Source organism: Otolemur garnettii, unplaced genomic scaffold (genome assembly GCF_000181295.1).
Source record: "Otolemur garnettii isolate 467f Iridium unplaced genomic scaffold, OtoGar3 scaffold00002, whole genome shotgun sequence".
Taxonomy (NCBI): domain Eukaryota; kingdom Metazoa; phylum Chordata; class Mammalia; order Primates; family Galagidae; genus Otolemur; species Otolemur garnettii.
In genome coordinates this window covers 54,019,281-54,037,711 of record NW_003852397.1, presented here as the reverse complement: position 1 = coordinate 54,037,711, position 18,431 = coordinate 54,019,281, and the positions used below count along the sequence as shown (strand labels likewise).

The window sequence follows — 18,431 nt, the reverse complement described above, 5'->3', positions numbered from 1 at the left end:
GCAAGAGTTTGAGACCAGCATGAAGCGACAGTAAGACCTCGTCTCTACTAGAAAATTTAGCCAGGCATGGTGGCACACTTGTATAGTCCCAGCTACTTATAAGGCTGAGGTAGAAGGATCACTGAGGTAGGAATTTGAGGATGTAGTGACCTACAATGAAGGTACTGCACTTCAGCATGGGCAACAACTCTATCTCAAAACAGGGGGGTGGGGGGTAGCGCCTGTGGCTCAAAGGGGTAGGGCACTGGCCCCATATACTGGAGGTAGTAGGTTCAAACCCAGCCCCCAGCCCCCGGCCAAAAAAAAAGAAAGAAAAAGATGGTGAAATGACTCATTCTTTCAGGTGGGGGGAGGGTTGGGGAGGGAGGTGGTTCTTTTCACTAGTAAAGAAAATTAAACTTATGGTCTACGGCAATGAAGTAACCATGTTCTTGTACAACATAAATACACAAAAGAAGAATGGGTTAATCTCGAGTTTCACTGTGTACTAACAATGAAATAGGGATACAGCTCAGCAAGGACCTTCACTGAGGACCAAGGGAGTGTGGGTGGGTTGTACTGGTGAGGGCTTTGTAAGTGAATAATACTAAAACTTTGCACTTTTTCCCCCCAGAAGGCACAAACATAGGTTTTGTTTGTTCAGTTTGTTTCAAATATAAATTTTTAAACACAAGAGGATATTATACTGAGAATGATGAAAAACTGTTAACACATGTTCTATAGTCTGGTGCCAGGAAATTGATCTTGGCTCTCCTCCCTACCTACCTCTTACATACTGTGCAACAATGAACAAGTCTTTCTCCCTCAGTTTCTTCAGAGGAAAGGGGCAAAGACTGAATACACCAAAATGCCTAGCCCACAATGCTCAGTAAATGTTAGCTCATACAATAGCATTGGTAATAGTGTTAGCAGTTCTTAAATGATTCTAATTTTACTGGATCTATAGAAAGGCTATTTTCTATCTAATAAAGAGGTTTCTAGGCATGCACGCATGGGTATGTATACATATATAAAAAAGAATACAAGTCATTGAATTTTATTTCTAATGTCTTTGATATTTGGAACTATGACACCTAATTCTCTACTGTTACTTAGTGTTAGAATTACGAACATACATCTACAAATTAAAACCTAGAGATGATCGAAAGAAACACAAGCAAGGTACTCACAGAACTTAACATACTGCTGGCCAGTCACGAATTATCCAGTAACATGAATAGTTTCTACATAAAACTGCCAGTCAACAATGTGATGATATAGCAGCTGTTCCCTGAGTCATTTCTTCTAGTCTCAATTCCCAGTTATCCCAAATTCAGCCTATTTTATTCTTTCTACTCTCCTTATCTCTCAGCTGCTTATAACACAGAATCACTTAGCACCTCTAACATCTTAACACATTGTTGACTGGCAATTTTGTGCAGAAACTATCCATGTTACTAGGTAACTTGTGACCAGTCAGCAATGTGTTAAGAACACAGTAGCCTTTTGAGAATGAAGTTTCTGAATAATGGTAAGACAACCAGTTAAATCAGAACTACCTTTCACTTCAATAAACCTTATGTTTCAGTAAAATATTATCAAATAAGCTAAAAATTCTATTTGTAACCATCTTAATTTTTTATTTATTACAGACAATAAGAACACTTAATCAGTAATAAATCACTGATATTGTAATTCTGAACTCATTATATTCCAGACCAAAGCCAGGAAATTTTACGTTGTACTTAATGGAGATAAAACTTAATTATTTTAAAATTATATAGCTTCTTTAAAGGGAACAAAATGCTGAACTGTTTGAAATTTTACTTTAAAAAGTAAGACTATATTTTATTTAAAAACACAGCAAATTGATAATATCAAAGAACTGGAATGGATATTTCTCCTTAGTGCTGAAGTATGAATTATTACATAGGATACCTGGTGGGAAATTTATGACCCTAAACAGGATGACACAGTGGGGCCAAGGTAGGTCATAGCTTCTTATCCCTACATGCTTAAGCAAGACCTTTACAATCATTAGCCTCAAGAAATCGCTATGTTGGAAGAGAGGATGCTTGGCTTGGACCCTGATATAATGATAAAAAACAGAGATGTCTGCAAGTATTTATAAAGTAGAAGGAAAGCACAGAAGGTTAAATGGTTCTTTACAACTAACACAAGGAAACCACCTACGAACTCAGACAGTAGGAAACATGTTTGAAAGAGGTAAACATGTCTTAAATTCAAACCTCTTAAACATTATAGGTATATGTATATAACTCAAGGAAACTCACCTCTAATTGAGGTAAAATTTCCAGGATCTCTCATTTACCAAAACCTTCAATTATGATAAAATAATCATATAGAGAATTATTTTAAAGACAGTGTTAGAAATATCTTACATTAAGATGTTTTCTAATTTCAAAATTATGTATGGCTTGATAACACAGCCAATAAATCACTTACCTGTAACTTTTTCTTCTCTCTCTGAAGTGTCTGATAAGCTGAAACAAGCTAAAATAAAGTCACCAACAATATTAGTCATTCCTTATAAAGGAAAGGAGGCAAAACAAACAAAAAAAAATAGTCATTCCTAAATAAATAAAATTATTCTAAATTGTGTTAAAACATCTCTTTATCAGTCAAAAAATAAACAAATTAGAAAAATCCTTTACAGATAATTCAACCTATTATAATTAGATGTAATAGTAAATACTAAATAACATAGGATATATATCTAAAAAGCAAAATGTAACTTGACAATAAGATATTAAAAGTCTCTACATGACACATACCTCTTTAAATTTTAGTACTTAATTCATAGGTGGGGGTTAAAGCATTTTGTAAAGGCAGGAGGCTACTCAACATGTAATCACTAAATCAGTAACAGCATTACCTTCTGCCAGAATGCATTGTTAGCTCCAGCCCACATAACTGAATAAGATTTGGGGGAAGGAAGGTAGACAGTCAAGAGACTGCATTTTAATAAGCTCTCCAGGTGATTGTTTTGCTTTAGGTTATAATAAACAAAGTATTGATCTTCTGGCCATATGATCTATGACTGTGGCTCTACAAAAGTCTAAGGAAAAGTTCTTAACCAACAGATAAAAACTGGTAATTTAAGTCCTAAAGAAATATTTAATCATTTAACCTAAGTAGGATATGTAAACGTTCTAGCACAAATGAATTAATTATGGATTAACAAATCTTCTTAAACCTATAAATTATATAACATTACTCAACTGAAGGTTAAGCACATGGCTTCTTTGAATTATTTGGACCCTATTTTAGAAATGCTAGTGCTGTTCTAGAGACAGATTGCAGCTTTAAAAGGAAGGACCCCTCTATTCTGAGCCTTGCCATTTACCTTGGAAGGCTGCCTTGTGTTCCCAAATGCCACTACTGATGTCTTAACTCAAGAAGTAGCAGCAATAAAAGGTGAGTCTAGCAACAGAGAAAAGAAAATAAAAAACAAAATTCTGGACAGGGATTTGGGTTAGAAGGATTACTTAAGAACAGGACTTTGAGGCTTGGCACCTATAGCACAGTGGTTACAGCACCACCCACATACACTAAGGCTGGTGGGTTTGAACCCAGCCCAGGCCAGCTAAACAACAATGACAACTGCAACAGAAAATAGCCAGGCATTGTGGAGGACACCTGTAGTGCCAGCTACTTGGGAAGTTGAGGCAAGAGAATTGCTTAAGCCCAAGAGTTGGAGATTGCTGTGAGTTATGTTGTCACAGCACTCAACTAAAGGAGACATAGTGAGACTGTGTCTCAAAAAAAGAACAGGACTTGAGACCATCCTGTCTCTACAAAAATTCAGAAAAGTTAGCCAGGTATAGGGGCATATGCCTATAGTCTTAGCTACTGGAGAGATTGGCATAAGACGACCCCCTGAGCCCAGAAGTTCAAGGCTGTAGTGAGCTATCATCATTCTAGTGCACTCCCCCCTAGGTGAAAGACTAAGACCTTATCCCAGGAAAAAAAAAAAAAAAGAAAGAAAGAAAGGGTGGCGCCTTTGGCTCAAAGGAGTAGGGCAATGGCCCCATATACCAGAGGTGGCAGGTTCAAACCTGGCCCCCGCCAAAAAAAAAAAGAAAGAAAAATATGCCTAAAATTAGAGAATTGTCCCCTTCTTATTACCTTAAGACCAAATAGGAAAATGGTACTCAAAATGGTAGGATGGAAGAATAACCTAAGAATCAGATGTCACAGGACTATCTTCATCCTAGGTACCTACAGAGAAGTAAAGTCAAAGGCTAAGGGCTCTTTTCATCTCTAGTGAGCCACTTGATTCTATCTGAGATGGCAAAGAATAGAAAAAAACCACCAGAAGGACCTAGAATCAAATCCAGACTCTGTCAACTGCTACCTGTGTAATATTTTTTTTTTGCAGTTTTTGGCCAGGGCTGGGATTGAACCCGCCACCGCTGGCATATGGTGCCGGTGCCTTACTCCTTTGAGCCACAGGCACCACCTTGCCTGTGTAATCTTAACCAAGTTACTATGTAACTTAAATAAGTTACTAAGCATCTCCAATCCCTTTTCTACAAAACAGTTAATTAACCTCTACTTCACAAGGATAACACAAAATTAAATTACATTATATATATAAAATACTTAGTGCCTGGCATACTTAAATACAAATTATACTGCTGCCCCAGTAGCTTAGTAGGGATGAAAAGAGCCCTTAGCCTGTGGACTCCATCTCTGTACTATAGATACCTAGGATGAAGAATACTATATTGCCACAAAGTTTGTCAAGTAAACAAACAAAAATATTCAAGACCATTATTAACCTTAGTAGAAATAAAAAATAAAAGCAAAAAAAAAATTTTTTTTGAGACAGTCTCACTATGTTGCCCTCAGTAGAATGCTGTAGCGTCACAGCTCACAGCAACCTCAAACTCTTGGGCTTAAGTGATTCTCTTGCCTCAGCCTCCCAAGTAGCTGGGACTACAGGTGCCTGCCACAAGGCCCAACTATTCTTTTGTTGCAGTTGTCATTGTTGTATAGCTGGCCTGGGCCAGGTTCGAACCTGCCAGCCTGGGTATATGCGGCTGACGCTGTAACCTCTGTGCTACAGGCACTGAGCCAAAAGCAAAAATTTTAAAAAGAAAAAGTTGCTTGATTCTACAAGTGCCTGATTCTATAACAGTTTTAATGCTCTGTTTATATCTCTGAGTCCCAGCCAGTCTATAGATTTTAGCCTGATAATTCCTTCCTATTTTCTTAGTACTTTATAGTTTTAAAAAAATATTTTGTATATTTCATCAAAGTTTTTGTTTTGTTTTGTTTTGAACTACTACAGACATAATTGGAAATAGAAGTTATGGCTAACTTCATATACCAACTCTGAACTTTAGTATTCATTAATTTAAATTAACTATACTGCTCATTTACAAACCATAAGACAACAAAACATTACACATTATTTAAGACAAATAAACAAAAGGCCATGAACAACTTACTCCGGAAAGAATATCCTAAGGAAGAATTGTTTTAACAGCACAGGACAGAGAGGGGATTAAGGGAGGGCAACTAATAAAATTCAGTCTGAAAGGAAGGACCTGAAGGACCACAAAGAGAAACAACAGTACTACTGTCCTTCCTTCCTTCCACCAAACAGGCAGTGTCACCCTGAAGGGGTTTGGTAGTTAAAAGATTCATTTGAGGCAATAAGCTTAAATGTAGGTACAATGAGGATAACCATCAGATAATCAAGCTTCCCAAAACAACTGGAGTTGGTAATAACAAGAATCTGGTTGGCATTACTTAGAGATGAATAAATGAGGGGATGTGAGGAAGAAAGAGGATGAATTCTGCACTGGGTGTCCATCCTAGCGACCTTGGAGAGAGAGGCTAAGAGAAGTGATAGGCATAGAACGTGAGAACCAGAACACTCAGACAACAATCTCCTCCAAAATTTTACCAAGAGTCTTGCCAAATAGGCTCTGTACCATTGAAAGTCTGAATACTGTGTTGTCACTACCTGCCATTAGTAACCAGATATATAGAGAATCAACACTAGCCAGCCACAGGAGTAAAAACAATATAGTAAGTAATATGACAGAACAGGGGAAGAAATGTTTGTAAGGCAAAAAGGTCATATTCCTACCTCAACATATTTTCCTCTGTAGTTACTTAAGCTTCGTTCCATTCTTCGCATACGCTGAATCAACTGTTCTTTATTGAGACTGTCTGAATTTCCTTGAAAATCTTCAGCCTCACTATCCATATCAGAGGGTGGGTCAAAGGTGGCAGAAAAGTCGAGGTCAAGTCGATTCAGGGACTCTCTGGAAGATGTTCGTACCAAAGATTCTTTAGAAGAAGATCGGAATAGAGATTCCTTTATTGGACTTAGAAACAAAGACTCCATGGAAGGTACCCGGAGCTGGATCTTCTGTGCAAAAGATTGTGTGTCACCTGACTGCAAGCAAAACCAAACAGAATATGTGAGTTAAATACGCACATTTAGACATTCATTATCCCCTTGCACTACTGATAACCTATTAAGAGCTCTAACAAATTTATATTCCTGACATTTTAACTAATATATTTTTTCCTGAAAAAGAGAAGACACCTGGTTATTTCTGAAAAAGCACTGAACCTGAAGTCAGAAGACTAAGGTGTAAGTCCCAGGTCTGTCATCCAGAGGTAAAATGACCTTCACTAAGTCACATTCCTTCAGTGTGCACATCATAAAAAAGAATGAAGCCATACTTTCCCAGTTGACCTCACGGATGTGTTGTGAGGATCCATCCACTAACCTATAAGATCCTCGAAAGCAGGGACCATCTGTGTCCACCATGTGTATCACCCATCTTTACCCAAAGCCTACTGTGAAGTGTGGAGTCCATGACAGAACTCAAGTGGCCTCTATCTAGACAATCTTTATGGAGGTGATGATTTCTGATCATTCTTCTCAACAAAAAATGAGAATGGGGGCAGGAGATGGGTAATATGTAATGAGGCTACTTTGTTTAATAAAGGGAATGTGTGGCAGAATTGACTAGTGAAATCTAACTCTGTTCTACTTACTATTCCATCTACTGGAAATAAATAAGCATTAACAGGGGGCAGGCTCAGAGGCTCGTGCATGTAATCCTAGCACTCTGGCAGGCTAAGGTGGGAGGATCCCTTGAACTCAGGAATTCAGCAACAGCCTCACCAAGAACAAGACCTGACTCTACTAAAAATAGAAAAATTAGCTGAGCATTGTGATGGACACCTGTACTCCCAACTACTCAGGAGGCTGAGACAAGAAGATTGCTCAAATTCAGAAGTTTGAGGTTGTTGTGAGCTAGGCACTCTAACCTGGATAACAGGGTGAGACTCTGACGCAAAAGAAGGAAACAAAACCACATTATCTTACATATACAACATATGTTACTTCAGAAATCATGAAAAAGTATTAGTACATAATTGATAACATTCAAACAGAAAAGAGAAAAAAATGACTTACAACCGTAAGAAGAATTCTAAAATAGTGTGCCTCATAGTTTGCTTGGTTTTCTTTTCTTTTTAAGATATGAATTCTCACTCTGTTAATCAGGCTGCATTTCAGTGGCATGGTTATAATTCACTGTAGCCTCAAATTCCTGTGTTCAAGTGATTCCCTTGCCTTAGCCACCTGAGTACTGGGACTATAGGAGTCCATGTCCAGCTTGCCTAGTAGTTTTATTCATAGTAGCCAAAAAGTGAAAACAGCCCAGCTGTCCAAGAACAAGTGAATAGGTAAACAAACTGCAGAATATTCATTCAAAGGAATACCATTACGCAATTAAGAAGGAACAAACTACTGAATATTATAACAACATGAATGAAATCTCAAAACTGTGATGCTGAATGACAGAAGTATTCTACAAAACAGTATACGCCCTATGATGCCACTTAAAGTTCTACAATATTATGCAAAACTGATCTGTGATAAGACAAAAAAATTACCAGTGATTGCCTTTGGGAGAAAGGATCATGAGGGACTGTCCCAGGGTGTTGGTAATGTTCTATAATCTCTCCATCAGTTTGCATTATGTGTTTGGCATATATATATTTGTCAAAACATGGTCAGGGTATACTTACGGTTTATATGTTTCACTGTATATAAATTTTACCTTAAGAAAGAAAATACAAATATTGATCTCTGGTTAATGACATACAGGCTGAAATATTAGAGGGAAGTATACTGTTGCTTGCAACTTATTTTGAAATGCATGAAAAAAGTTAAGATGGATTAAGGGAAGGATAGAAGAAAGGACAGATAGATCTGTGATAAAGCAAGTACAATAAAGTATCAATGGTAGAATATAGATGGTGGGTATCTGTAAAGTTCTTCAACTTTTTATGTATTTAAAATTTTTCATAATAAACTGTTGGAAACAAAAGAAAAAAAGAGGGGTCAGGAATGGTGGCTAATGCCTGTAATCCTAGCACTCTGGGAGGTAAAGGTAGAAGGATCACTTCAGACCAGAGTATGAGACTAGCCTGAACAAAAGCCAGCCATATTACCCCTAACATGTCATTAACTAGAGGTCAATATTTGTATTTTCTTTCTTTAGATAAAATTTTTCTATTTTTAGTAGAGTAAGGGTCTGACTCTCAGAATTTTTCTGAGTATGGTGGCATACACCTGAGTAGTCCCAGCTACTCAAGAAGTGGAGGCAAGAAGATCACTGGAGCCTAGGAGTTCAAGGTTGCAGTGAGCTACGATGAGGCCACTGAACTCCAGCCTAGGCAACAGAGTGAGACTCTGCCTCAAAAATGAAAAAGGAAAGGGAATTAAAGAGGGAGGGGAAAATACAGGGAAGGGAGGGAGAGAGGCAGGAGAGCGGAGGAGAGGGGAGGGGAGGGAAGGGAATTGGGAGTACTGTTTAGAAAATAGCAACAAAATATCCAAAATTTAATTGTATACTTCCTTACATTAAAAATCCATAAATTTTTCAAAAGAATTTTCCTCATAATAAAAACAATATATGAAAGAGACCATTTAAATCCCTATATTTTACTTTATTCATTTTAATAAAATTCAGTTCTCATTTTATTTTAATAGCATATAAATTCAAATGAGGCAATACACGGCAAAAAAATTATAGACAGACAGAGTGGTGTTTAGTGTCTACCTATAATTCCATAATATTGTCAATTAATCACTTCTCCTTGGCCAAATAATTTAGATTTCTTGTTGATTTTTCATCTGTACAATAAAAGGATAATACTAAATCCTAGATCCCTCCAAAACCCCTAAATACTAAAACTATGATCCAATTATCTTACAGTTTATCAGATAAAGAGGTACACTCAAATACATCAACTGTTTTGCAAAATATATTTTTCTCTATTAGAAGGTGACATACACAAGTTATTTTCAAATATCAGAGGCTTTTATAAGTCTGTTTGAAATAATACATTCCTTTGGAAACAAATGAATAAATAAATCACTTTGAGTAACTGAATTTTGTGAACTTTGTTAGAAAACACTTTAGAAGTTAATTGTTTTTAACATAATTTTCCTGAAATACATATATACTTTTTTCTTTCTTCCATTGATTGGAAATCCAGACATAATATACTTTTGCCTATACTTTGTCTTTTTGAAAAGATGGTGGGGTGGAGGGGGGAGTAAAAAGAAAAAAATGACACTACTGCAATAATTTTCACATTGTATGCCAAATCAATTGATTTACCACAGGTTAAATATCCTTTATCTGAAATGATTGGAACCATAAATATTTCAGATTCCATATTTTCTTCAGATGATTATGGAATATTTCCATATACATAATGAGGTAACTTGGGGTTGGGACTGAAGACTAAACACAGAATTCATTTATGTTTCATATAAACCTTATACACACAACCTGAAGGTAATTTTATACAACATTTTTTATAATTTTGTACATGAAACAAAGTTTGTGTGCACTGAACCATCAGAAATCAAAGGTTTCATCTCAGCTATCCATGTGGACAATCTTTGGTTTGCTAGCATCATCATAACTCCTAACTCTGCATTTATATGCTACCAATAAGCAATCATTTTCTTACACTAATTCACACATAAGTACTTAACAGTGAAAAATATGACATACTGTTCATACAGTGAAATAATAATGAGTTCAAGGTAACTAAACAGGACAGCAGAATCACCAGAATATCCACATCAACTGTTAAACAGCAATTCCACTACTTGGAAGGTTCACAAGTAAGAAAAAAGAAAAAAATAAGACAGCAACAACAAACAACACTAAGTTTTAGTCTCCACCTGCAATGCTGTGTTTTGATTAAAAAGCTATTATATTCTGTATTTTCTTTTTCTAGTTATGAAGAAACATCAAGAACAATGAGGGGCCAGAAGTGGGTTATCTAGCGATGAGGAGGCATTCTGCCAAATGGCTTAAATGTTTTCTCCTTACTAGTAATCAGTGTATATTTGTATTTTAAAAAAAAGGAAAAATGAAAAGAAAATGTTTCCTCCAGGATCATCAGCCTCAATGACAATGCTTTCTTTGTATCTTAGAAGTTACTTTTTGATTTTACAAACTGACATAATTTCTTATTCTGTCAAGAATGCACACTGCTTTAGTCCTTCAATAAGCCCATCATATATTTTACCATATTGTCTATGGGCACTTTTTCTGTAGTGATAACAATGTCCTTTTCATTGTCACTGCTATCATGATCAAGGTTGATTCAGCTACTTTGATGTCAGTTAATGAAAGAATGCTAGAGTTCATTATTGATTTTAAAATTCAATATCTACTTCTTCCACTTTACTGAGGACTCAGAAGATACATACTTTTTGCCTAGGCACAGTGGCTCACTCCTGTCATCCCACATTCTGGGAGGCTAGAGCATGTGGACTACTTGAGTTCAGGAGTTCAGACCAGCCCAAGCAAGAGTGAAACCCTGTCTCTACTAAAAATAGAAAAACTGAGGCAAAAAGATCATTTGCGCCCAACAGTTTGAGGTTGCTATGAGCTATGATGATGCCATGACACTCTATCCAGGGTGACAGAGTGAGGCGAAAGACAGGACAGGACACAAGACAAGACAAGGAAAGAAAGAAAAAGGTCAGACATCATTTTTTTCTTACTTGACATATGGAATCCTTAGTCACTACCTTATTTATCATCACTAAACACAATCGCATGCCAGGTTAGGCATGCACAACTATGTTTTCAGTCACTGTATTCCAAATGTTGGCAATAGTTTTCTTCATGCTAAACTCCTTTTAAAACCCTCCCTTAGGCTTGGCCCCTGTAGCACAGTGGTTACAGCGCCAGCCACATACACCAAAGGTGGCGGGTTCAAACCTGGGTCAGGTCAGCTAAACAACGATGACCACAGCAAAAAATAGCTGGGCACTGCGTTGGGCACCTGTAGTCCTAGCTACTTGGGAGGCTGAGGCAAGAGAATTTCTTTGGCTCAAGAGTTTGAGGTTGCTGTGAGCTGCGATGCCACAGCACTCTATTGAGGGTAACATGTCCCCCCCCCCAAAAAAAAGCATTAAAAAAATCTTCCCTCAAAGGAACAAAGGAAAAATACTTTGATAACACAGAAATGAAATAACTTTCAACTACTATTATATCCAAACAGTGGACATATTATACCTAGTTTGCCACAGTGAACATGACAGGCCCCTGGCTTTGCCCACACTGAGCCATCTGTAGTTCTCTAACAGAGACTTGGTGTCTCAGGGCCTGTGCCTTTCCTTACAGGCCTTTCCATCTATCTACCTAGAGTGGTCCGTCATGGCCTGTATGCCTTTGAGCTTCCACTCATTCTTCAACATGCTGCAGCAGTCTCTTCCTCCTTGCAGCCTTCTAACACCCACCTGAGCACAGCTATCAGACCCCTCTCTGAGCTACTCCAAGTCTTATTAATGCATTTATCTCACTGAATTTCACTAAAATGTGGAGACATCTGTCTGCACTCCTGCTCAGAAGTTAGCTACTTACTACAGAGTAAACTCCTAGAATTGAATATATTTGGTCTTACTTCAAAAAATAAATATTATATTAAATAAGATAAAATAAATAAGACAGGGCAGCATCTGTGGCTCGAAGGAGTAAGGTGCCGGCTCCATAAGCCAGAGGTGGCGGGTTCAAACCCAGCCCTGGCCAAAAACTGCAAAAAAGCAATAAATAAATAAATAATAAATAAATAAAGGAGACAAAACAAAACAAATAAAATTTAATTTCATTTAACTTAATTTAATTTCAAAAAACCCCACCCACACTGCTATTTTCACTGCTATAAGCATGCTATTCAAAAAAACGTTTTTATAGGCTCGGTGCCTGTGGCTCAGTGGGTAGGGCACCAGCCACATACACCAGAGCTGGTGGGTTAGAACCCAGCCCCGGGCCTGCCAAAACAACAATGACAACTACAACAACAATAAAAACAAAAATAGCCGAGTGCTGTGGCAGGTGCCTATAGTCCCAGCTACTTGGGAGGCTGAGGCAAGAGAACCACTTAAGCCCAAGAGTTTGAGGTTGCTGTGAGCTGTTATGCCACAGCACTTTACCAAGGGTGCCACAGTGAGACTCTGTCTCAAAAAAAAAAAAAAAGAAAATGTTTTTATAGTTATTCTTCATTGATCTAAGGATACCTTGGTCACATGGCTAAATCAATGAAGTCACATTTGGGGGAAAGTATATGGCACAAACATAATTTTTAATGATAATTTCAGCTAGGATATGAGAAGAACAGTTATCAAGGAAGACATAAAATTTTGTAGCTGTCATCCAGTCCTGCTTCCCTAAAGTAAGCATGAACCACTGGTACAAAATATTTGTAAAACCAATCAGAAAATATGTCCCTGGTGAGCCATGCCTTTCTGTTAACATAATGTTGGACTGGTAAGCAATTTACTCCTTGAAAACAGCAAAAACTCAAGCTTTTGCCTCTTATATCAAATATATACTTTTGAGTAACTATTGTATTAACACATCCTAGCACAGTTATTCTGTCCTTGGCATCTTTAATTCCTATGGGGCTCTTATCAGCTGTAATCATATTATTCTAGGAGAATAAAGCCAAAAAAATGTTTCATCATCACTGCATGATCACTGCAGACTTGTTATGGCATATTTTCATTAGCAGTGACCTTGGCAACCTCATCAATTAATTTCTCCATCGTTTCATGATCAGCAGATGCTTTACCACTGAAAATCTTTAAAAAAAATTAATAACAAATTTTTCTTAAATTTCTGCAACAGCCACTTGAATATTCATAATTCCCTTCAATTTTTAATTCATAGTGACCAAAAAATTGCTTATTTCATGCCATATTTAAGAGTCCTGTGTTCATTGCAATACAGGACAGATCCACATTTCAATACATGATTGAGATCCTCATTTTTAAACTTAAAATTCGTATGCAATGTTTTCTAATTTTAATTAACTACTCTTTATCATTTTTAGCAAAGAACTTCAATAGTTAAAAAAAAAAGAAGAAGGAGGAGGCTAGGTGCAGTGGCTCATGCCTATAATCCTAGCACTCTGAAAGGCCAAGGCTGGTGGATCATCTAAACTTATGAGTTTGAGACTAGCCTGAGCAAGAGCAACATTCAGCCTCTACTAAAATAAGAAAAACTTAGCTGGGTGTTATAGCAGGCATCTACAGTTCCAGCTACTCAGGAGACTAAGATAAGAGGATCACTTGAGCCCAAGAGTTTGAGGGAGGATGCTGTGAGCTATGACACCATGGCACTCAACCCCAGGGCAACTGAGTGACATTCTGTCTCAAAACAAAAAAACAAACAAAATGTTAAGAGGTATGCCCCACTTTGAGAAAAAAAGGAAAAAAAAAAAAAAAGAAAGAAAGAAAAACTCTGGCAGTTAGTTTATCCTCTGTTTCTTCAGGTCATTTATGGAGGTCATTCCAACACCATATTCTTTGGTAAAATGTTTCATACTTCTAATGCTGTCCAGTTTCTCTAAGAGTTTTATTTTCTGTGCAACAGAAAAACATAAATGCTTCCTCTTATCACTGTTACCCACAGGCACATCTACAGGCTTTTTCACATTTTCAATACTATCTTTACACCACAGAGAGAGAAAGCAGAGACTAAGCAACAACACAATGAGTAATGCACACAGGTATTGACCTACTGTGGGGCATCATGAGGAACCCACCAGTGGCACATCCAGACTGCATATATGCCATTTTACTGCCCTTTGTAGGTGTGCTGGTGAGGGGCAATCTGGGAGTGCGTTTAAAGGTAATACTGCAGCAAGGAGAAATTGAAGAGTCTTTCTTCCCTTGGAAATGTTGAATAAATTATACATTGTACATGTTGAATGAACTGTAGGTTTGGACTGAGACTCATCAAATAAGGTCAGGTGTGAAATTTTCTACTCATGGCATAACATGAGTACTCAAAAAGTTTCAGATTTTAGAGCATTTCAGATTTCATATTTTCGGATTAGAGATGCTTAATCTGCATGGGTATTTCCTCTCATAAATTACTCTGTTTTATGAACTCAAGGGCTTGCCTTTTGCTGTGTTTTCTACCTTGGTGTCAACTATGATTTCCTGCTTCTATCAATATGCTCAACCATACTCTACTCCCTTCATGTATACATAGTGTTCCTAATTTGCTAAACCAAACAACTTGTCAGAAAGTTATTTAAAAGTAAACAAACTCTGAGTAAAGTCATCCCTTTGTTATAAAAATTAATTACATCATATATGTAAAATACTTAACATAAAGCCTAAAACAAAATAAACACTCACTAAATACATTTTTACTATTTTTTAAGAAAATATTTGTGATTTTTTTAAGCCTTAGCTTACCTCCTAAATATTATCCACAATTCACTCTTAACCTTAATTAAAACACTCCTAAATTTGATACAAAACTGGCTATCATTCATTCTAGTTTCTGTATTCATTAACTATAGTTTTTTTTAGAGTATTCTCTAAGAGAACAAAATAAGTATTTAAATAATATTCTTTAATAGTATTCTTTAAACATCACTGGCTATATCCAGTACGGTACCATTTAGAGTAGGGCCTCCCTACCTCATGGCACTTACAGAAAATGATGTATTTGTAGGATTAACTAAGGCCAGAGTCAACAGACCAGAGACTCTGGCTATCCCTAAAACCTAACCAGCCCCAATGAAATATGTGAGGATTTACGTTGACAGCTCACTCATCCAGAGTTTGAGAAGCTGTAATTTATACATTTTCTAGACAATATTTCAGGATGCTATGTAATTTAGCTTATAAATCATTTAGTTCATAAATCAAATTTTCCAGACTGATACCTAGGTTCACAGAATTAGAAATATTACTGTTCTACATTAGAGACTAAGAATAGCCAAGATAATGTTAATAGTAATTATTAAAACCAAAGTAAATAGCTGTTCATCTCAAACACTGCTATCATTGTGATCTTTTTCTTTCTTTTTGGAAGGGTCAAAAGAATGTCACTTGAACCCTACCTTCCAAATAACTTTAAAATCAAAGACATTCCAGCCATACCCAGGTGTGGGAGGCTGTAATCCTACCACTCTGGGAGGCTGAGGCAGATGGATTGCTTGGGTTCAGGAGTCTGAGACCAGCCTGGGCAAGAGCAAAATCGCATCTCTACTAAAAACAGAAAAAGAACTAGCCAGGCAGTGTGGTAGACATGCCTGCAGTCCCAGCTACTTGGTAGGCCAAGGCAAAAGGATCACTTGACACCAGGAGTTTGACGTTGCTGTGAGCTACAAGGCCACTGCACTCTACCCAGAGTGAAAAAGTGAGACTGTCTCAAAAGAAAAAAGAAAAAAAAAGACATTCCAGCCAAGCACTGTGGGAGGCTGAGGTGAGAGGATTCCTTGAAACCAGGAGGTCAAGACTAGCCTGAGCAAGAGTGAGCTCCTGTTTCAACAAAAAATAGAAAAATTAGGGCAGCACCTGTGGCTCAAAGGAGTAGGGCACCGGCCCCATATGCTGGAAGTGGCAGGTTCAAACCCAGCCCCGAAAGGAGTAGGGCACCGGCCCCATATGCTGGAAGTGGCAGGTTCAAACCCAGCCCCGGCCAAAAACTGCAAAAAAAAAAAAGAAAAATTAGCCAGGCATGGTGCTGCAAACCTATAGTCCCAGCTACTCCAGGAGGCTGAGGTAGGAGGATCACTTGAGCCCAGGAGTTTGAGGCTATAGTGAGCCATGATGGTACCAGTGCATTCTAGCCCAGGCTACAGAACAAAACCCTGCCTTAAAAAAAATTTTTTTTAATAAAAGGATATTCTAAATTCTCCAGTAGTAAAATAGTGTAAAATTAGAGCAAAATAAATCCCACACCCTCCAAGATTACATTAACTCAAACGTGTCTCCCAATATGGCTACCTCTATAATCTTTTATAACTATAAAGTCAAATCTCATTTTCTCAAAATGTTTTCACTTCACTGTCATAATTTAATGAAAAGTAAAATCTTGCTCTCATTTAAATTTTTTTCCAAGTAACCATAAACAAACCTGTATTTGAACCATGAACAAACCCCCATACATGTTACATCAAATGTTTAGCCATCATTGTTTTAATACAAAGACAACTGCTAATAATATAGATCAACCAACACTCTGAAATGACTTATTCGTTAAAATATTAGTAACAGACCTGAGGAATTGTTGGTTCACTTTCATTAAAACTGTCGAGAGACTTTGTAGCCTGGATAGATGCATTCTAAGAAAAAGAAAAATATATTGTAAAGAAAAGGAACCAAAAACTAAAGCTTTAAAATTGTTCAGAACAAACTCTAAGTACCAAGACCTATTAGATACATTTATCTATTAAACAAAATTAGTAATTCCTCATTTATTAGAATGTGTTCATGCAAGACAAACTGCTGTAGTATGGTAAGTATTTTAGAAAATTCCTTTTGTTGTCATAAATAGCCAATATTAGTAAGTAGCAAAATCTGTTTCAAGGTAATCACAGACCTCTTCCTATTATGTCCCTCCCTATTTCTTTCCCCACAACAAAAATCAACATCAAGAATTCAATTAGCAAATTTCATTCAAATAGAAAACTATCCAGAAAAAAAGAAATAAAGTCAGTTTTTCCTTACACTAAAATAATAATCAAATTATTTGGGCTAAGTTCTGAAAAATATTTTGGTAAGAAATATAAACACCTAATTCACTTACAGCTAGCAAGCTAAATGAAACGATAATGATTTTCAGAAAACTTATAATTAAAACTCTCTTCCACAGTGAAAGATTTTTGTTTTATTCTATTGGTATGGCAAAAGCTCCAAGTTAAGCAATAATCTACTGATTACATCACACTGGCAAAGATTTAATGATAATGAATGAGATTCTTTGAGATTCAAAATTCGGTACTGTATCCATAATATACTAAATGTGTAACTAAAGTTAGAGCTATAGAAATAGCTCATGATATAGCTCACGATAAAAAAAAAAAAAACTTCCATGTTTTAAACAAAAGCATTCCACCAAAGACTAGCCACTATGTTTCCGTAACTTGGTAGTTAAATAGTGCATTTCCCCTTACTACTACAGAGCCGACCATGAAAAGGTCAAATATCTAACCAAACTCTTTCTTTTTCTTTTTTGAGACAGGGTCCTGCTCTATTGCTCCAGCTGGAATGCAGTAGTGTGATCATCACGCATTGCAACCTCAAACTTCCAGGTTCACATGACCCTAAGGCCTTAGCCTCCTGAGTAGCTAGGACTACAAGGATGTGTCACCATGACTGGCTACTTTTTTTTTTGTAAAGACAAGGTCTCACTATGTTTCCTGGGCTGGTCTGAACTCCAGGCCTCAAGTGATCCTTCTGTCTTGGCGTCCCAAAGGGTGTGAGCCCCAGATGAGCCATTGATTCTCAAATAAAAGTAGAGAGAAGCTCAGCTTTGCAAAGATGTTCTTAAATTTCTGAACAATAATTAGCTATCTGATAGTAAAAGATTCTTAATTTAGGTATGATAAATGCATTGTGGTTATAAATTTTAAGTCTTTACCTTTTAGAAACATATACTAAAATGTTTATGGATGAACAGGATTCCTAAAACTTCCTTCAAATATCTAACCAGGAAGGGCAGTAGTGGCATGGTTAGGGAAATGAAAGGGAAAGGTAGTAATAAATAAAAGAAGATAACCATGCATTATTAATTGTTGATACTGTGTAATGCATACTGGAGGAAAGGATATTCTTATACCACTATTACCACTACTTTCATGTTTGTAGTATGTTTGAACTTTTCTCTAATAAAAATAAATTTAAGGTGGTGCCTGTAGCTTAAGCAGCTGGGGCACCAACCACATGCACCAGAGTTGGAGGGTTCAAATCCAGCCTGGGCCTGCCAAACAATGACAACTACAACCAAAAAATAGCTGGGCATTGTGGTGGGTGCCTGTAGTCCCAGCTACTTAGGAGGCTGAGGTAAGAGAATCGCTCAAGCCCAGGAGTTGGAGGTTGCTGTGAGCTGTGA

At 37.0% G+C, this 18,431-nt stretch overlaps 1 protein-coding gene across 1 annotated transcript in view; it reads right to left on the bottom strand.

The window, feature by feature from the left end:
- Positions 1 to 18,431, bottom strand: part of GOLGA4 (golgin A4) — a 122,436-nt gene that overhangs the window by 70,798 nt on the left and 33,207 nt on the right. Inside the window, exons 3-8 of the mRNA XM_012806057.2 lie at positions 16,597 to 16,662; positions 6,104 to 6,415; positions 2,428 to 2,493; positions 1,336 to 1,354; positions 509 to 527; positions 38 to 47 (exon numbers count right to left, since the gene is read on the bottom strand). Of these exons, the coding sequence (XP_012661511.1) occupies positions 38 to 47; positions 509 to 527; positions 1,336 to 1,354; positions 2,428 to 2,493; positions 6,104 to 6,415; positions 16,597 to 16,662 (492 nt within the window). The remainder of the gene's footprint in view (positions 1 to 37; positions 48 to 508; positions 528 to 1,335; positions 1,355 to 2,427; positions 2,494 to 6,103; positions 6,416 to 16,596; positions 16,663 to 18,431) is intronic.